Below are 20,034 nucleotides of genomic sequence, written 5' to 3'. Positions count from 1 at the left end.
ACCACAAAGTTGGCATTGAGGTTTGCCAGTGGTGTTACTAAACCATAAGAAACGACCTCTGCCTCTATCTCCACGATAACCTTTATGACTAGAAAAGAATGATTGACCTCTACCATTAGAAAAACATCCAAGAGAATGATCATAATAACCTCTACCACGATGAGCAAAATTAGAAGACGTGACTCGCAACATATGCAGAAGGAAATGAATCAAGCGACTTGCGATGTTTCTCAATCTTGGTTTCTTGAGCCATTAACAAAGCTTTAACTTCCTTAACAGTATAAGAATCAATACGAGTGTTCAAAAAAATCGCAAAAGGATCATATTCTAAAGGTAAGCCATCCAATATGAAATTAACATGTTCTTGCTTAGAAACATTATGACCAACAGAAATTAGAGCATCTATTATAGTTTATACTTTGGAAAGATAAGCATCATACTTGAAGAACCTGCTAGTTTTGAAGTTCAGATTTATACTGAACAAACTTAGCCCTAATTTTTGAGACAAAATACATGATAATAATATAATTAGTCACTAAACTCTGTATTTAGTTTCATTTTGGTCATAAAATTATAATTTATTTTATTTCAATCATTCAACTTTAATTTTGGTTGCAATTTAATCATATGCCACCAATAAAAAATTGGCATATGTCATATTTTTTATAAGTTTGATTTTTAAAGCTTAACTAATATGAAAGTTCAATAAATAATATTTAGGTACTTTTTATATTAGATCTCGAGACAGAGATATGAAAAAAATTATTATGACTTATTATTATTTCCCCTTTTCTAAAATTTCCTTCACTCTCATTTTCTTAATCTATTATGTTTCTTAATTAATACTTTTGTTATTTATTGTTTTATAGTTAGTGAACTAAGAGACCTCTTACTCACTCATTATACTTTTAAGATAAAAAAACTCTCACTACTTTCAAATTTAAAAATTAAAAACTTTCAATTTACTGATTTGAAATTGGATAGCTATAAACCACCCACCGACACCATCAACAGAGATAATCACGGTAAGATTTTTATTCGTCGATCTTTTTCGATATTATGTATTACCACAAAATAAGTGGTATGTATAAAAATTTTGATCACTCTCAGATATATTCAATGTTTAAATTTCTTTATCAGTTTATTATTGATTGATAAACAGTCTATCAAGAGACACGTGAATTTATGTTATTACGTTGCAAGAAGTTTTCATAAGACACTCGAGAAAAGATAAGGAGGGGATGATTATGATGTCCAATATGGATTTAGCTTAACTACACAATCCTAAGAATTTATCCATGAAAAATTTGGAGTCCAAAGGAAGATAGAAAATATCTTATTTTTAATGAATTATTTAAGAATAAGTTGAAAGATGACCATTTTCTACGGACTTTTTAAATCTAGTAACGGATTAAATGGAAGTTGGAAAAGACCACTTTGTCATCTGCTTTGAGTTGTTGTTGTCTAGTTTCTTTTCTTTTTCTTTCTCTTTAGACTATAGCCATGTTATTTAACCAATTAATACCCACAAAAAGAAATCCTACAAACATGTCATTAACAAAAATAGAAAATGCAATGCAATTTGGGGACTACTAGTGGCCAAGCAAGCTCCTAACCCAATTTCGCAGCCTCTATGCTTTTTGTTAGAAATTTCCTACTGTATAGTTTTGGTTTCTTTCGAGAACATGACACAATGTAAGGATGGCGTTATCATGACTGCCATTTTCAGTCTACCTCATGTCTTTTTCTAAGTCTTTTATTTCTTCTTGTAATGATGTTGTGGTTTTGTATTTTTTTTTTCTTTTTAAATATCATTTAAAATAAGAAAAGAAAAGAAATCTATATAAACAATTTAATCAACTTTAGAATTAAGATTTAGTTGACTGGATATCTATTAAACTGTTTATTTGTATTTATCGAGTTCGAGTTTTCTCTTCCATATTAAGTGAATTTTTATTTTATAATATGTAAGAGAATGACTATTCCTGTTGTGTAATCCAGAGTTTGTTGGCTCTCCAATGAATAATTAAATATTATGCATATGTTATATAATCTTAAAGTACACGATACAAGCAATTTGAGGATACTAATCTTGAATTGATTCAACATTTTAATTATATTAGATACATAGTGATTGAACCACTAAATAAGATTCTTTTTACTATTTATTTAATAGGCGAGATTTGAACGTATTAGAAGTTAATTTTATTAATTAATATTTTTTAAAATAATAATAAATCATAAATAAATATAAGGTAAGTAAAAATTATATCAACCGCGCTAGTTGACAATTACAGCAAGGTTTATTCTCTTGCTTAAAAGTAAGAAGAATTGATTTAGTCAAGTTATTTTAGAAATCATACTCTATTCTTGTACTTATGGCTATTAAACAGAAACCCCTCTCTGAATGGACAATCTAATATGATACAGATTGATTTTATTTGCATAAATTTGCTTAAAAAAGATTGGATATTAAAGTTTCATCATGATATAAGTAGTGCTACTTTTATAATTTTTCAAATTATTAAAAATAGCATCTGGGAATTTGAGTGAGCCTTAATTTGTTTTCTCATATTTTTTATTATATCATTTTTCAGATTTTTGGCCTTCTCATATAAAAAAAAATCATATTCTTGAATTCTCTATTACATCTAATAATCTATGTTTACATTCTTAGATAATCTTTATTCCTCGTGTAAGATCATGAAATTTCATTATAATGATTGTAGTAGGAAATTTATAATTGTAGGCGGCTGGCATAATTTATTTTATAATCTTTTTGGTATATATGTATATAAAAATAATACGGAGCGTGTTGGTAAAGTACTATTTAAAAAAATTTAATGCAACTCTCAATTCAAAATCAAAATTTTGATTAGAAATATTTACTATTTTATCTATGCGCGCTTCACCAAATAAATTTTTCAAAACTTGGCCTAATTCACTGTACTTTAAAGTAAATAATTAAGGCCAAAATTGCATGAGAGAGAAAGGAAAAAAGAGATATAAAGTAAATTTCCATGTATTTCAAAGAAATTCATAGATTTCTTTATAATTAAAAATTAATTATATGACCTCCGGTAGGGAGCAATTAAAGAAAGAAAAAAACCCATATTTGTATAGAAATTAGATTGCTTGTGCACTCACTTTTGGATTCTCTAATGAATAGGAATCTATGCCTAAGGCAATAATTGGCTTAATTCACTGCACCGCACTGCACTGTACATAGAACGCTGGTAGACACTGACAGAGTAATGTTCCTTATTTGCATGAAAGGGTTCAGATATTGTTTCCAAATTTATATTTTCTGTATATAGTCATCTGCTGGATTCTTTTAATTTGATAAAGACAGGAAACACTGACGAATGCCAAGACGTTTAGTAGTCAATAATCTAGGCTGGACAAATATTTATTTATTTAACTCATCGGGAAAAAGCAAACTTGTCTAACGTGTGCCCATTTCTTGTCTGCATATAAATAATGAGTTCATGTCATTACAATTGGTCATACAAGCGTAGTACACAATTATACTGATCTTTTCTTCACCATCATCGTTCTGATAAGTTTTCTTTGCATAATGCCTAGTATGGGTCAGGATCAGCTTCATATTTTTTTCTTTCCTTTCATGGCTCATGGTCATATCATACCGACTATAGATATGGCCAAGCTTTTTGCTTCTCGTGGTGTAAAATCAACAGTTATCACCACTCCTCTGAATGCAAAAACCATCTCCAAAACAATCCAAAGAACCAAGAATTCAGGTTTCGATATCGATATTCGGATTCTGGAATTCCCTGCAGAGGCTGGACTGCCAGAAGGATGTGAAAACATGGATGTCATCATTTCTCACCAGGATGGTAAAGATTTGGTCATGAAGTTTTTCCGTGCTATTGCTAGGCTTCAACAACCTCTGGAGAATCTACTTGGAGAATGCAAACCTGATTGTCTTGTTGCTGATATGTTCTTTCCTTGGACTACTGATGCTGCTGCTAAATTTGGAATTCCAAGGCTTGTTTTCCATGGCATTAATTTCTTTTCTTTATGTACTGGAGAGTGTATTAAGCTTTATGAGCCACACAAGAAGGTTTCATCAGATTCAGAACCTTTTGTCATTCCTTATCTTCCTGGAGAAATAAAGTATACAAGAAAGCAACTTCCAGATTTTCTGAGACAGCAAGAAGAAAATGATTTCCTTAAGATGGTGAAAGCTGTTAAAGAGTCAGAATTAAAGAGCTATGGTGTTATTGTTAACAGTTTCTACGAACTCGAGTCAGTTTATGCTGATTTTTACAGGAAAGAATTGGGCAGAAGAGCATGGCACATAGGTCCGCTTTCGTTATGTAACAGCGGAATTGAAGATAAAACACAAAGAGGAAGAGAGGCAACAATTGATGAACATGAGTGCACGAAATGGCTTGATTCCAAGAAACCCAATTCTATTATCTACATATGTTTTGGTAGTTTAGCCAACTTCACTGCCTCTCAGCTTATGGAGCTTGCAGTAGGACTTGAAGCTTCAGGCCAGCAATTCATTTGGGTGGTGAGGAGAAACAAGAAAAGTCAAGAAGAAGACGATGAAGAATGGCTGCCTAAAGGGTTTGAAGAAAGAATGGAAGGTAAAGGGATGATCATAAGAGGCTGGGCACCACAGGTTTTGATTCTTGATCACGAGGCAATTGGAGGATTCGTTACTCATTGTGGATGGAACTCAACACTTGAAGGTATAACAGCAGGTAAACCAATGGTAACATGGCCTATTTCTGCTGAGCAATTCTACAATGAGAAGCTGGTGACTGAGATCTTGAAGATTGGGACTGGTGTTGGTGTAAAAGAATGGGTTAAATTTCATGGTGATCATGTTACGAGTGAGGCTGTAGAGAAGGCGATAAATCGAATAATGACAGGGGAAGAAGCAGAGGAAATGAGGAGTAGAGCAAAGAAGCTAGCAGAAATGGCAGGACATGCCGTTGAAGAAGGCGGATCGTCTTACTCTGATCTCAATGCTTTGGTTGAAGAATTGAGACCCCGTCGCGGATAAAGCAATCTGAGTATTTGTCTTTGCTACAGCTGAATTAGGTGTCCTTTTGTTGAGCGCTCGCAGGAAGCATTTCCAGCAGAAAGCATAAATAAATTGCAGCAGAAAATGGAAAAAGAAAAAAAGAAGGAAAGCTATATTCTGAAAAATAAAAATATGTTTTTTTTTTTCTTTCTTTCTCCCTTTTCTACTCCGTTAGACATTACAAATTATGCTTCAACAGCCTTCTCTTTACAAGTAGAAATGACTTTCCTATGTCAAAACTAATACAACCTTGTTATCTTAAACAAGGACATTACTTTTCTCCTAAATCAGATTATTCTTAGCGCATCGTATTTATGTCTCGTGACTCAGTTCCTGCTTCTTGCGTCACATGTTTCTTGATCAGTGATTCTATTCTTGTATGACGTAAGTGCTTATGTCAACATAAAAAGAATCTGCCGTTTCCAATACACAATCCACTTGCTTAGTCAGACTCCATTGCTTTCTTCCAAAAATTCTGATGCAAGACTAAGAAAAGGTTATAGAAAATGACAGGGAAAAAGCTGCTTCAAATGTTAGCCTTTCTTGATCCTATCGACCAGTTTGGTCTGGAAATCAGCACATAAGAATTCCCTTCTCTGCTACAAAACTTTTAGATCAACCATCTTTCTACTTCTTTTCTCTGTTCAAATTTTTTTTTTCTTTTAAGCTCAATCAGTTCATGCTTACAGTATCAAATGGACAGTGATGCTAAAAGACATCCTGAGCTTTACTTTTTCTTCTTCCCATTTATGGCTCAAGGCCATAGTATTCCACTCATAGACATGGCCAAACTATTTGCATCAAGAGGCCAAAAGGTAAGTATAATTACTACTCCTGTCAATGCACCTGATATATCCAAAGCAATTGAGAGAAGCAGGGTTTTGGGTCATGAAATTGACATTCTTATCATCAAATTCCCTTGTGTGGAAGCTGGATTGCCTGAAGGATGTGAGCACTTGGAGTTGGTTACTTCACCTGAAATGGGGTTAAATTTTTTCATGGCCACTGATATACTTGCTAAGCCACTTGAACATCTCTTGAAACAGTACCGTCCTGATTGTCTGGTTGCAGACACTTTCTTTCCATGGTCTAATGAAGCTGCATCTAAATCTGGTATTCCAAGAATTGTATTTAGTGGAACTTGTTTCTTCTCTTCATGTGCTTCACAGTGTGTGAATAAATATCAGCCTTACAAGAACATATCATCCGATACCGATCTTTTTGTCATTCCAGAATTTCCAGGTGAGATCAAGTTGACAAGAAACCAACTTCCAGAATTTGTTATACAACAAACTGGCTTCTCTGAGTTCTATCAGAAAGTAAAAGAAGCAGAAGCTAAATGCTATGGCGTTATTGTCAATAGCTTCTACGAGCTCGAACCCGATTATGTTGATAATTTCAAGAAAGTTTTAGGAATCAAAGCATGGAACATTGGCCCCATTTCATTATGCAATAGTAACATTCAGGATAAAGCAAAGCGAGGGAGAGAAGCATCTATTGATGAAAACGAGTGTTTGGGATGGCTCAATTCAAAGAAACCAAACTCTGTTATTTATATTTGCTTTGGAAGTGTTGCGAATTTCCTTTCTTCACAACTTCTTGAGATTGCAATGGGTCTTGAAGATTCTGGGCAGCAGTTTATTTGGGTGGTAAAGAAAAGCAAGAACAATCAAGAAGAATGGTTACCTGAGGGGTTTGAGAAAAGAATGGAAGGGAAGGGACTAATAATACACGGATGGGCACCTCAAGTAACGATTCTTGAACATGAAGCAATTGGAGGATTCGTAACTCATTGCGGATGGAATTCAACGCTTGAAGCAATAGCGGCAGGAGTGCCAATGGTTACATGGCCAGTAGCTGCTGAGCAGTTTTACAACGAAAAGTTGATAACTGAGATATTAAGAATTGGAGTTGCTGTGGGTACTAAAAAATGGTCTAGAGTAGTTGGTGATAGTGTGAAGAAAGAAGCCATAAAGAAGGCAGTGACACAAGTTATGGTGGATAAGGAAGCAGAGGAAATGAGATGTAGGGCAAAAAACATTGGAGAAATGGCAAGAAAAGCAGTTTCGGAAGGTGGATCTTCTTACTCTGATTTTAATGCCTTCATTGAAGAATTGAGGAGAAAAAAGGTCTAGAATGTTGTTATTAATATTGCAATGTAGATTTTTATTTTCAATATCTTCACCTTGGTTAAGAATTCTTTTCTTCGCCTTTTTTCTTCCAAATAAATTTAAGTTCCATGTAGTGCATGATTTAGGAACATAGTAATTGTTGCAATTCTCAAGGATGATAAGATTTCAGTTCTTCAATTAAAGCACACAAATCATTATAAGATGAGCCCCCATTGTTTAATAGCTTTCTCTACCATTTCTCCAAAATTCTTTCCTGTGCTTCAAATTTCTTCTGCTTTGTCCCCCACCATTATCTCTTTCACTGCATTCTCTATCTTCCTATTCTCCACATAATCTCCCACAAATCTAACCCATTTCCAAAACCAAAATATGCCAAGTTACCATTGGCAAACCAGCAGTCACACCTTCATTCTAAGACCTGGAACCTTTCGACAAGCTTCACCAAAACTAAGATATGATTAAGAACTTTCATATGCACAATGAAAATATGACCTGCATTGTTATATCCAAGCTTTACCTGTGAATCTTATTCATTCGAGTCCATTAGAAATTGAAGATTTTCTTTTTATCACTATTGTATAATACCTTCAAAACTAAAAGTTATACAGGCTGTGATCATACCTCTACTAATGCGTAAAGTTTAGTAGGTTATGATCTCACCTGCATTTATGTATAATATCACCTGAACTCCAACGTTGAGTGTGCTTGAGGAGTGATACTAAAATTTAAGCTTCATTTATTTTATCATACAAAACAATCAAGCTGCAGAGGTTCACTTGATTCTTTATTAGTAATTTGGATAAAGGGTCAAACATCCCCTAAACTCGTAGCTGGGGTAAAATAGTCTAATTTTAATTATTTTAATAAATAAGCCTATAACTTCTATTTAATGACTAAATAAATTTGGATTTTAAAAGAATTATAAATATGTGTATCATACTCATTATTTAAATTAATTAAATAAAATAAAATTTAAACAAATATTAATTTTTAATATTCAAAATAAAATTTAAATTTAAGTTTTTAGATTTTATATATTAATTTTTTAATAAAATAAAAAAATTAAAATTAAAAATTATTGCTTCTATTTTACTATTACCGTCAACTTTGCCAAACTATTATTAATACTTTTCATTAGTTTTAGTCGGATTTTGGATCTATTTGCCTTTTAATAGAAATTATAGGTCTATTTGTTAAAATAGTTGAAACTAGACTTATTTGGCTATAAGTTACAAATTAGGGGTGTCTGATACTTTATCTTTAGCAATTCTTTTTTATTTGTGTACGACGCGAGTGCTTATATTAACATGGAAGAAAATCTGCCTTATTTGTTTCCTTTTTTTCTTGTTTGTGGTTTTCAAGGTCATTTCATCATTTTCATGTTTGAATCTACTTACTTACCTACGGGATGACCAACAAAATATAGCATAGTCGGTATGAAAAATAGGCAAAGTTTTTGATTTTTTTTTTTAATTTAATTTTAAAATTTTTTATTTTTTATTTTATTTTATTAAATTTTTTTATTTCAATTTTTATTTTTATTAAAAATTTAAAGATTTTTAATTAAATCAAAAGTAGAAATATAATAGCTCAACAAATAAATAAAATTCTTATGAAATATGTATAAGATTTTTTTAGTAAAATTAAAAATAAAATATATTAAAATAAAAAATCTGAATTTAATAATAAATTTTATAAAAAAAATTATAATGTGAGACCCTAGGTATATATAACAATAAAAGAAAAAAGAAAACCAAAAATCCAATTTTCTAAATGCAAAGATTTTGTGAGCGGGCCTACGCATGGCGTTGGTGTAATGGGAAATGGTTAGAGCCGGTCATGCTTGGCCACTCAAAATGCTAACATAAAGTAAGAAAAGGACAAGGAAAAAGATGCTAGAATGTGTCTTTCTTGATCTTTATCTACCATTTCTGATAGAAATTCACACACAAGAACTCCCTTCTATGATAGCAAATCTGTAGATCAACCCTCTTTCTACTTCTTTTTTACAAAAGAGTTTTTAGCTCAATCAATTTCGAGTTTTTGACCATTCTTGCAAGATCAAATGGAAAGTGGAAAAAGATCCGAGCTTTACTTTTTTTTCTTTCCATTTATGGCTCAAGGCCATAGTATTCCACTCATAGACATGGCCAAGCTATTTGCATCAAGAGGCCAAAAGGTAAGTATAATCACAACTCCTGTCAATGCCCCTGATATTTCCAAATCAATTCAACGCAGCAGGGTTTTGGGACACAAAATTGATATCGTAATCATCAAATTCCCTTGCGTGGAGGCTGGATTGCCTGAAGGATGTGAGCACTTGGAGTTGGTTACTTCACCTGAAATGGTGAGTGTTTTCTTCCAGGCCACTACTATACTTGCTCAGCCACTTGAACATCTCTTGAAAAAGTATTGTCCTGATTGTCTAGTCTCAGACACTTTCTTTCCATGGTCAAATAAAGTTGCATCTAAATTCGGAATTCCAAGAATTGTTTTCAGTGGAACATGTTTCTTCTCTTCGTGTGCTTCACAGTGTATGTATTTATACCAGCCTTGCAAGAATGTATCATCCGATACCGATGTTTTTGTCATTCCAAATCTTCCAAGAGAGATCAAGTTGACAAGAAACCAACTACCAGAGTTTGTTAAAGAAGAAACTAGCTTCTCTGACTACTATAGAAAAGTGAAAGAAGCAGAAGCTAAAAGCTATGGTGTTCTTGTCAATAGCTTCTATGAGCTCGAACCCACTTACGCCGATCATTACAGGAATGTATTGGGAATAAAAGCATGGCACATTGGTCCAATTTCGCTATGCAATAGTAACAATCAAGATATGTTAAACAGAGGAAAAGAAGCTTCCATTGATGAAAATGAGTGCTTAGAGTGGCTAAATTCAAAGAAACCAAACTCAGTTGTCTATATATGCTTTGGAAGTCTTGCGAATTTCGTTTCGTCACAGCTTCTTGAGATTGCAATGGGTCTTGAAGATTCAGGGCAGCAATTTATTTGGGTTGTAAAGAAAAGCAAGAGCAATGAAGAAGATTGGTTACCTGATGGATTTGAAGAAAGAATGAAAGAGAAAGGACTAATAATAAGAGGATGGGCACCTCAAGTGATGATTCTTGAACATAAAGCAGTTGGAGGATTTGTGACCCATTGCGGATGGAACTCTACGCTTGAAGCAGTATCTGCAGGAGTGCCAATGGTGACCTGGCCAGTATCAGCAGAGCAGTTTTATAACGAAAAGTTGATAACTGAGGTGTTAAGAATTGGAGTAGCTGTGGGTGCTCAGAAGTGGCTTAAATTAGAAGGTGATGGGGTGAAGAAAGAAGCTATAAATAAGGCAGTGACACAAGTTATGGTGGGTGGTAAAGAAGCAGAGGAAATGAGATGCAGAGCGGAAAAGCTTGGAGAAATGGCGAAGAAAGCAGTAGCAGAAGGTGGATCTTCTCACTCTGATTTTAATACCTTGATTGAAGGACTGAGGAGTAAGAATTAAGAAAATCTAGAATCTTCAATGAACAATCAAGATGGTTTTATTTTCAATGCTTTTATCTGCGTATCGGGTAGGAAATTATTTCTTTTCCAATTCAAGATTGTGTTTAGATAATGATTGCCCATTGAAAATACTTTTCTTTGCGCCACTTAAAGCATTTCCAGTAAGTATATCTGATTTCTTGTGGTATTGAATTTTCTGGTGTTAATGAAGTCATTCACCCAAAAGAGTTGATGTAGAACTGGGTCGGTTATGGCGGTTGTGAATCGGACTTGGGTTCTTATTTTCCTGTGGTTACTTAGGAATATGCATTGGGAAAATGGAGATGGCAAAGGAAGAAGGAAATTAAGGTTGTTTGCCATAAGAAATCCTATGCGTACCAGGCGTTTATGAAAATGCTTCAACCGAATTGTCGTTCTTATTGTTAGGTTGTTTCAGGCTCTGTTTGCTTCATTTGGTTGCCACTTATGCAGCAGCTTACCAGTTAGTTATTAAAAGTCTGTTGTAATTGTTTCTGCAATCTTCGCTATGATCAGTTGATTTGTTTTGTAAACCCAATATGTAGCTGTGCATGAGAGATGTATACTGACGATTAACAATCACAATATTCTTGATCTCTAATTTTCTTTCTTTCTTTCTTCATCTTTCTCTTCTATTTCCCACTATCCAAACACTAGTTATACTCTACTATTTTTAAAATAATTAGTGTTGTTCGAGCTGTCCGTTCTATGTCAGATCCAATGGGTGCGGTATTTAAACCCTTTAGATTTTATTTCCATGTATTATTTGCTGAAAGTCACATCAAAGTATTACTAGATTTCAAATAAAAGAATAAAGTTACATAGGTTAAAAAAAAAAAGGAGATGGGCATCATTTTAAATAATGGAAAAAATTAAACACAATTTTAAAATAATTTCAAAAATATTTTGACTTTAATAAAAAGGAGTTCATACTATAATGTTATTATGTACCTACAATTTCAAAAGTATAGTAATAAGTTTAAAGAATAAATCATTATGCGAGACTGTTTTACATAAATACTTTTAAACCTTTAATAATAGTATACCATATTTTTCTCAAAATAATATATACTATGTGGAGTCAAATTTTTCTACGACTTAAAAAAATTATAGCTTATATCTTTTTAAAGAAAAAGAGTTTGTATTAAAAAAAATATCAACTACTTTAAAAATTAAGTCTCATAAAAAACCTTCCAAGAAATTTATATGGAAAAAATTTTGAAAGAAAAAATGAGTACTCCAAAAACTAAAATCACAAACAAATAATACAATCATGATATATCTGCCAACAGAGTGTGCCAAATCCATATAAAATATTCGTGCTTAAGCCAAACCTATTCAGAGAATAAACCGACTCCAAAACCAGCTAACATATGAGCAACTAAATTGCAAGTTCAACTAACAAAATTAAAATAGACAATATAAAATAAAAAGGCAAGTATCCGAATGTCCTCAAGAACTAGACTAAACTCGAAAAAAATAAGAAAATCTTTCTTAATCATATTGACAGCTTTTAGACGGTCCGACTCTAACTGAATATCACTGAAACTACATTGAAGAGCAAAGTGCATACTTTCTCAAGTAGCCAACAGCTTATCAAAAAGATCAGAGGAAATATGATACTCACTCATATCATAGCTTATTACAATCTAAGGTTAATTCTTATTTATAATTAGCCTCTAATTAGGATCATAATTTTGTATGGTTGTTTAGAGTTTATTCATATATATAATAGAGATACATGCTGAAGAGATTAATTTAAATTTCTTCAAAAATATTAATAATAAATTTAATTATAAAATCTTAATTTAGAAAAATTAGAAATTAAGTAAAAAAGTAAAAGTTGAATCACCCTTTTTGTCAATTTGTGTCATATATCCAGGATAGTCAGTAAAACTTTGGATTAATTTAGTTCTCAAATAGAAATTTTGGGCCTATTCGATGGAAAAGTTGAAATTGATTCTATTAAACCCTTGGATACAAATTCAGGGAGCAATTTGACTTTTGTCCTTTCTTTTTTTTTTTGTGTTTTTCTTTTCCTTCTTTTATGAGATAGATTTGACATCGAATTATTTATGCAGAGACTAGTCCAAACTATCTTAAAAATCTTTTAACATTCTTTAAGATTTGAAAGGCTTCAGATTGTCTCTAATAATACGCAAGAGCCCACTTGTCTTCACATTCATCATCTATGCCAACTTCTATTCATTCTTTGTTCTGTTCTGTGTTCTAAAAAATCTAACCTTCAGAAAACCACTCTAAAATTCTATTTCTATTTTCACATAAATTTTCAAAACATGGCTTCTGCTTCTAAGAATCATCAACTTCACATCCTTCTCTTCCCTCTAATGGCACAAGGACACATGCTTCCACTTTTAGACATAGCAAGACTCTTTTCATCCAGAGGTGTCAAGATCACCTTCATCACTACACCCGGAAATGCACCTCGCTTAAAACGATCGTCCCAGACAACCCAAATTAGCTTCAAGATCATTAAATTCCCTTCCAAAGAAGCTGGACTACCTGAAGGTCTTGAAAATCTTGATTTGATATCTGATCTACAGACACATATCAAATTCTTTAATGCGCTTTCTTTATTTCAAGAACCTTTGGAACAAGTTTTACAGGAGTTGCATCCACATGGGATAGTGTCAGATGTATTCTTTCCATGGACCGCAGATGCAGCATTGAAGTATGGCATTCCAAGATTAATCTTTAATGGTGCTAGTTTCTTTTACATGTGTTGTTTGGCAAATCTCGAAGAACATCAGCCTCACAAGAAAGTATCTTCTGATACTGAGATGTTTAGTTTGCCTGGGTTTCCTGATCCTATTAAATTCTCAAGATTGCAGCTTTCTGCTACCTTAAGAGAAGAGCAACCAAATCTTTTTACAGAATTTCTTGCAAGTGCTAAAGAAGCAGAGAAAAGAAGCTTTGGAATGATTTTTAATAGTTTTTATGACTTGGAATCTGGTTATGTTGATTATTACAGGAATGTTTTAGGTAGAAGAGCTTGGCATGTAGGGCCAGTTTCACTTTGCAATAGAAATATCGAAGAAAAATCTCAAAGAGGTAAAGAAGCAAGCATTAGTGAAGACGAGTGTATGAAATGGCTTGATTCAAAGAAACCCAATTCAGTTCTTTATGTGTGCTTTGGTACTGTTGCAAAGTTTTCTGATTGTCAGTTACTTGAGATTGCTTTAGGGCTTGAAGCTTCAGGGCAAAACTTTATCTGGGTTGTGAGAAGTGAGAAGAATGAAGAAGAGAAATGGTTGCCTAATGGGTATGAGAAAAAGATGGAAGGAAAAGGACTGATTATGAGAGGATGGGCACCTCAAGTTCTGATTCTTGAGCATGAAGCAGTTGGTGGGTTTGTGACTCATTGTGGGTGGAATTCTACTTTGGAAGGTGTGAGTGCTGGTATGCCAATGGTAACATGGCCTGTTTTTGCTGATCAGTTTTTCAATGAGAAATTGATTACTGATGTTTTGAAAATTGGAGTTGGTGTTGGTGCTCAAAAATGGGTTGCAGTTGTAGGGGATTATGTGGAGAGTGGAAAGATAGAGAAGGCAGTGAAGGAGGTAATGGTAGGTGAGAAAGCAGTGGAAATTAGAAGCAGAGCAAAGAAGATTGGGGAAATGGCTAGGATGGCTACTGAATTTGGGGGCTCATCTTACAACGATTTTGGTGCTTTAATTGAAGAATTGAAGTCCTATCGGACTTGAGGTTTACCATCAGGCTGGTATTCTGTTGGGTTAATCAGAAGCGTTGTGGAAAGGAGCATTGGGCTTGTAAACAATCACTATGTTGTATATTATGTATTTGTAATCATACTATCCTAAGTTGCAATACATCTGAATTATTAACATTGTTCTATGTCTACAATTAGTTCTGAAATAATTTTGGGATATCAAGCTTGCAACCAATGATTCTATATTCTGATAATATTAGTACCTTTCAAACTACCACAAATCCAGTGTATCTTGAACATATAAAACATATTGAGGTGGGCTACCTGTAGAAGTATTTAGAATTTTTTTATGGTACTTTGGAGCTAACGATGACAGTCATATCTTCAACATTGTAAATTTTGTTCTTTTGCTTCTGAAATCTGATGTAAATATGTGTTAAGTCCTTAAAATCTGATGCTTTAATTTACACTCTAGTACAGCTTCTGCTTTTGTAATTGTTGCTGTATAAGCAACCTTGTTAGTGAAATGTATCTGAGAAGAAGTGAACTATGTCCATGATTTTCTGTTGCTTATTTTCCACATTTCTCATCGTTCATATCCTGTGATTTTTGCTTGTTTTATGTTCTGAAAGTCCAATACTACCACTATATTAGAGAACTAGTTCCAGGCAAGAAGCTTCCATGATGAAAATCAGTGTTTAGAGTGGCTAAATTCAAACAAGAAAAGAAAACAAATTCAGTTATTTATATTATTTGGAAGTAGTGCAAATTTCTTTTCTTTACAGTTTCTTGAGATTGCAATGGGTCTTCAAGATTCAGGGCAACAATTTATTTGGGTTGCAAGAAAAAGCAAGAACAATGAAGAAGATTGGTTACCTGATGGACTCGAAGAAAGAATGAAAGAAAAAGGACTAATAATAAGAGGATGGGCACCTCAAGTAATGATTCCTGAACATGAAGCAGTTGGAGAATTTTTGACTCATTGCGGGTGGAACTCTACGCTTGAAGCAGTATCTGCAGGATTGCCAATGGCGATCTGGCCAGTATCAGCAGAGCATTTTTATAACGAAAAATTGATAATTGAGGTGTTAAGAATTGGAGTAGCTGTGAGTGCTCAGAATTGGCTTCCATTAGTAGGTGATTGTGTGAAGAAAGAAGCTATAAAGAAGGCAGTGACACAAGTTAAGGTGGGTTAAAAAAAGTGGAGGAAATGAGATGCAGAGCGCAAAAGCTTGGAGAAATGGCGAGGAAAGCAGTTTGCAGAAGGTGGGTTTAATACTCTGGTTTTAATACCTTCATTGAAGAACTGAGGAGTAAGAATTAAGAAAATCTAGAATGTTTGACATTCCAATCTAAATGAATTAAAAATTAGAAAGAACTACAACAAGTTGAATCTTATTCGCAATGCATAAGGCATGTTATTGCATGTAAAATTTCACTGACAAGGTACTAATACATCAGGAATTAGGCATAGGGACATAAATATTGCTGCAATCCTCATGCTTGATAAGATCTTAATTCTTCAATTAAAGCACCCAAATCATTATAAGATGAGGCCCCATCTAGAATAGCCCTCCTTGCTATTTCCCCAAAATTGTTGGCTCTGGTCCTAAATTCCTCTGTTTTCTCACCCATCATTATCTCCTTCACTGCCTTCTCTATCTTTTCACTCTCCACATAATCCCCAACCAGTGCTTTTGATTTTTGGACCCCAACACCAACTCCAATCTTCAAAATATCAGTTATTAACTTCTCATTAAAAAACTGATCAGCAAAAATGGGCCATGTTACCATTGGCAGACCAGCACATATACTTTCTAAAGTAGAGTTCCATCCGCAATGAGTAACAAAACCACCAATTGCACCATGATCAAGAATCAAAACTTGAGGTGCCCATCCTCTTATAATTAGTCCCTTTCCTTCCATTCCTTTCTCATATCCATCAGGCAACCATTTTTCTTCATTATCTTTTTCAGTTCCTTCTGTCCTTACAACCCAGATAAAGTCCTGCCCTGAAGCTTCAAGGCCTATTGCTATCTCATGTAGCTGGGAATCAGAAAACTTTGTTACTGTACCAAATGATACGTAAAGAACAGAATTGGGTTTCTTTGAATCAAGCCATTTCATACACTCATCTTCACCAATGCTTGATTTCTTCCCCCTATGCGACTTTTCTTGAAAATTCTTATTGCAAAGCGAAACAGGCCCTATATGCCAAGCTCTTCTTCCCAAAGTATTCCTGTAATAATCAGCATATGCAAGTTCCAACTCATAAACACTATTAACAATCACTCCATAGCTTCTTTTCTCTACTTCATGAGTACTGATTATCAATCTAAGAAAAGCATTTGGATTTTCTTCTGTAAAGCTATCGGGGAGTTGCGATCTTGTAAACTTTATCTGATCAGGAAAACCAGACAAGCTAAACAACTCAGTATCAGAAGATACATTCTTGTGAGGCTGGTGTTCTTCAAGATTAGCGAAACAACACAAGGAAAAGAAGCTACTTATTTGGAAGATTAACCTTGGGATTCCATACTTGGCTGCTAAATCAGTAGCCCATGGAAAGAACACGTCTGCTACGATTGCATGTGGATTCAACTCTTGTATGGCTTGCTCTAAAGGTTCTTGAAGTAAAGTTAGAGCAGCAAAGAACTTGCCACGAAGCTGATAATCAGATAGCATATCAAGACTTTCAATGCCTTCAGGTAAGCCAGCTTCCTTGGAAGGGAAATTGATGATCTTGAGGCTTATTTGGGCGGCTGAATCTTTAGTTGTTTGTATTGTTGTGATGCGAGGTGCATTTGCAGGAGTAGTGATAATAGTGATTTTAGCACCTCTTTGTGCAAAGAGTCTAGCTAGGTCTAAAAATGGAAGAGTGTGACCTGATGCCATTAAAGGGAAGAGAAAGATGTGAAGCTGATCTGATTCAGTAACCATATTTCAAATTTTGATAATATGAGAGATATTTGTAGAGAATTTTGAGAATATAGAAGATGAATTTGAAGATGCCATAGATGGAACTATATGTAGCTTTTGTACTGAAAATGAGTGGACTCTTCTCTTCCATTCTTGGTAGAATTGGTTGGTTTAGTATGCTCTACTTCCCCCGTGGAAAGTATACTTACCAGGAAAATAATATGCACCCACATGTCAATACAGTCAATTCTAAGATTCTTGTTGGAAATGATAAAAATGAAAAAGGATAAAACTGTTCCATCATTGGGATTAAATGGCAAGCCCAGTAACAGAGATTTTGGGTTTGGGTTCTAAAGAACAAACTGAAGAAGTCATTTGAGTTGAGCGGGAGTGCTGAAAATGAATAAGAAAATAATAATAATAATAATAAGTCCACATCAGAACAAAAAAAAGAAAGCGCATATAAGATTAAAGGGCCATCTTTTTATGTTTTTCTTTTTTGAAATATTAAAGGGCCACTTTTTGAAAAAAGATAAGTATAATACCACTTTGAAGAAAAAGAATGAGAATAGGGTGGTTCAAAAATCAACAGTTAATATTGGAGTGTTTTGTAATTTATAAAAGTCTAACTCGACACATTTTAAATTAACTATATATATATATATATATAAATCTATTTTAGGATTTATATTTATCAAATTTATTTTTAAAAATAAATATTATTTTACTACTTATCTCTAAAAGCATTTTTTAGAACTTAAAAAACAATTCTCTAAAAGCATTTCATATATTATATGTCCCATACCTATTCCTTATGGTTAAAATCTACTAAAATAATTTAAAAACTGAACACTGAGATCTTCCACATCAAGAATTAAACAAGAGGAAAACCTAATATGGAGAATTTGTAACGCATTAAGCATGGGAATAGACCCTTGAAGCAGTATCAGCAGGAGTACTAACGGTAACCCCGCCAGTATCAGCAGACCCTTTGGGTGCTAAGAAGTGGACTAGAGTACACACAACTTATGGTAAAGAAGCAGAAGAAATAAGATGTAACACCTCAACTCAAACTTCCTATTGAATAGCAATATATATATATATATATATATATATATATATATATATATATATATATATATAACTTTATAAACATAATTTACTATTTAGTTACAATATACATTCATACAATTTAAGTGGCATGACATACTTAATATATATAAGAAATATTTATACAGTAGTTTAATTCACACAAGTTCCCAAAATGCCCCAATGCTTTAGATAACTCCTCCGGCCCACGATAATATTGATGCAAAAGAGCAATGCACAGCTAAGGCTATCTACAACTGCACTAACCTGAAAAAAAAAAATTGCTAAGGAATGAGCTACCGACTCAATAAGCATTTAATTTACTAAACTATAGTATATTAGGCTAGAATTATCAAATCTTTATCAATACGGGAAAATTATACCAACACTTAACTAACAATCACAAAATCAACCATTTCAGTTATTCTCATAAACATATAATTTCATCTCACGTAATGCAAATAATCTCAAACTCAACCAAGTCAAATAATTCAATTCCACATTATTTCTTTCAAATTAGGATCAGATGACTCATCCTTACATTTCCTCACATTTTTAAATTTCAGTAACCACTTAACAAGACTATCCGCCCGGCTCAGTCTTGCCATCTCACATACTCGGGTAGCTATCCGCCCGGCTCAGCTTTTCCGATCACACAATATCCATACAAAAGTCATCAATCCTTAATCACAATCATTTCACTTCACAACACATCACAATCAATTCACTTCACAACACATCACAATCAATTCACTTTATAACAAGCCAAAAATATAACTAATATCAACTCGGTCAACCAAGAAATTATCAAGTAATCAAACAGCAGTCCCTACTCAATATACACAAAGTTTAGTCTATTAAATACTTACCAAAAGTTATAGGATAACAAAGTAATCCTATTCTTTTTCTCTTACCACTTCCTTGCCTTTGGATGAACCTATTCACATATTCAATACAAATACAATTCAATCACAAGGCATAAATATATATATATATATATTTACTATCAATAAAATATCACATTTCAACAAAATAACATATATTCTAGATATTAATATGATGCATGAGATGAATGACAACAAATCAACATATTTGTTGATGAAGGCAGCTTGTAGGTACTGACTTAGAAATTACACCAAAACTTATGTACAATTAATAAAAATCTCATATTTTCCAGAATTATACTTCCATTTTTATAGAAACCATAGCAGAAAGAATCACCTCAAAATCATTGGTATAAAAATAGTTATGGCATTTTCTATACAGCTGCTCAAATTTCCATCTAAACAGAATAGAAAAAAATTTCCTATTAAATGACCAATCAAACGAATGAATTTTCTGATGAAACTCTCCAGATATAAAGTTAACATTCTAAAGTTTCTATAGACACTAATTTTACTCAATTTGGACTTTTCTAGCTCAAGTTGTGAAACACAAAATTAGCAACAAATTTCTGAATCCTAAGCCCGATTTCTGCTTAAAACAGTTTCGGGCAGGCCATATTAAGTTCAACATATCTCACGTTATACTCAACCAAAAATTATGAAATTTTTCAGAAATATACTACATATATAAATGAACAACTTTCATGTTTAACTCTCTGCTTGGTTCAGCCTCTAAATGCCTTA

General features: G+C 33.3%; 4 protein-coding genes across 4 annotated transcripts; 3 read left to right on the top strand and 1 right to left on the bottom strand.

The window, feature by feature from the left end:
- Window positions 1–3,427: 3,427 nt before the first annotated feature.
- On the top strand, window positions 3,428–11,308 carry LOC8288161. Its single transcript, XM_002518676.4, has 3 exons — window positions 3,428–5,035; window positions 5,749–7,188; window positions 9,242–11,308. The coding sequence occupies exons 1-3, from the start codon at window positions 3,578–3,580 to the stop codon at window positions 10,688–10,690; spliced, it is 4,347 nt and encodes a 1,448-aa protein (XP_002518722.4). The 5' UTR covers window positions 3,428–3,577; the 3' UTR covers window positions 10,691–11,308.
- Window positions 5,034–7,303, top strand: LOC8288162 (scopoletin glucosyltransferase). The gene has a single exon (XM_002518677.4). The coding sequence runs from the start codon at window positions 5,755–5,757 to the stop codon at window positions 7,192–7,194; it is 1,440 nt and encodes a 479-aa protein (XP_002518723.2). The 5' UTR covers window positions 5,034–5,754; the 3' UTR covers window positions 7,195–7,303.
- Window positions 11,309–12,678: 1,370 nt separating the features above from the next.
- LOC8288160 (scopoletin glucosyltransferase) lies at window positions 12,679–14,573 on the top strand. The gene has a single exon (XM_002518675.4). It carries the CDS (start codon window positions 13,005–13,007, stop codon window positions 14,430–14,432), a length of 1,428 nt encoding a protein of 475 aa, XP_002518721.2. The 5' UTR covers window positions 12,679–13,004; the 3' UTR covers window positions 14,433–14,573.
- A 1,163-nt stretch (window positions 14,574–15,736) lies between these two features.
- LOC8288158 (scopoletin glucosyltransferase) lies at window positions 15,737–18,007 on the bottom strand. Its single transcript, XM_002518673.4, has one exon. It carries the CDS (start codon window positions 17,336–17,338, stop codon window positions 15,896–15,898), a length of 1,443 nt encoding a protein of 480 aa, XP_002518719.2. The 5' UTR covers window positions 17,339–18,007; the 3' UTR covers window positions 15,737–15,895.
- Window positions 18,008–20,034: the final 2,027 nt, after the last annotated feature.

The sequence above is a fragment of the Ricinus communis genome, chromosome 6 (assembly GCF_019578655.1).
Source record: "Ricinus communis isolate WT05 ecotype wild-type chromosome 6, ASM1957865v1, whole genome shotgun sequence".
NCBI lineage: Eukaryota > Viridiplantae > Streptophyta > Magnoliopsida > Malpighiales > Euphorbiaceae > Ricinus > Ricinus communis.
The sequence above is the reverse complement of the archived record's forward strand: the minus strand, read 5'-3'. Positions and strand labels throughout refer to the sequence as shown.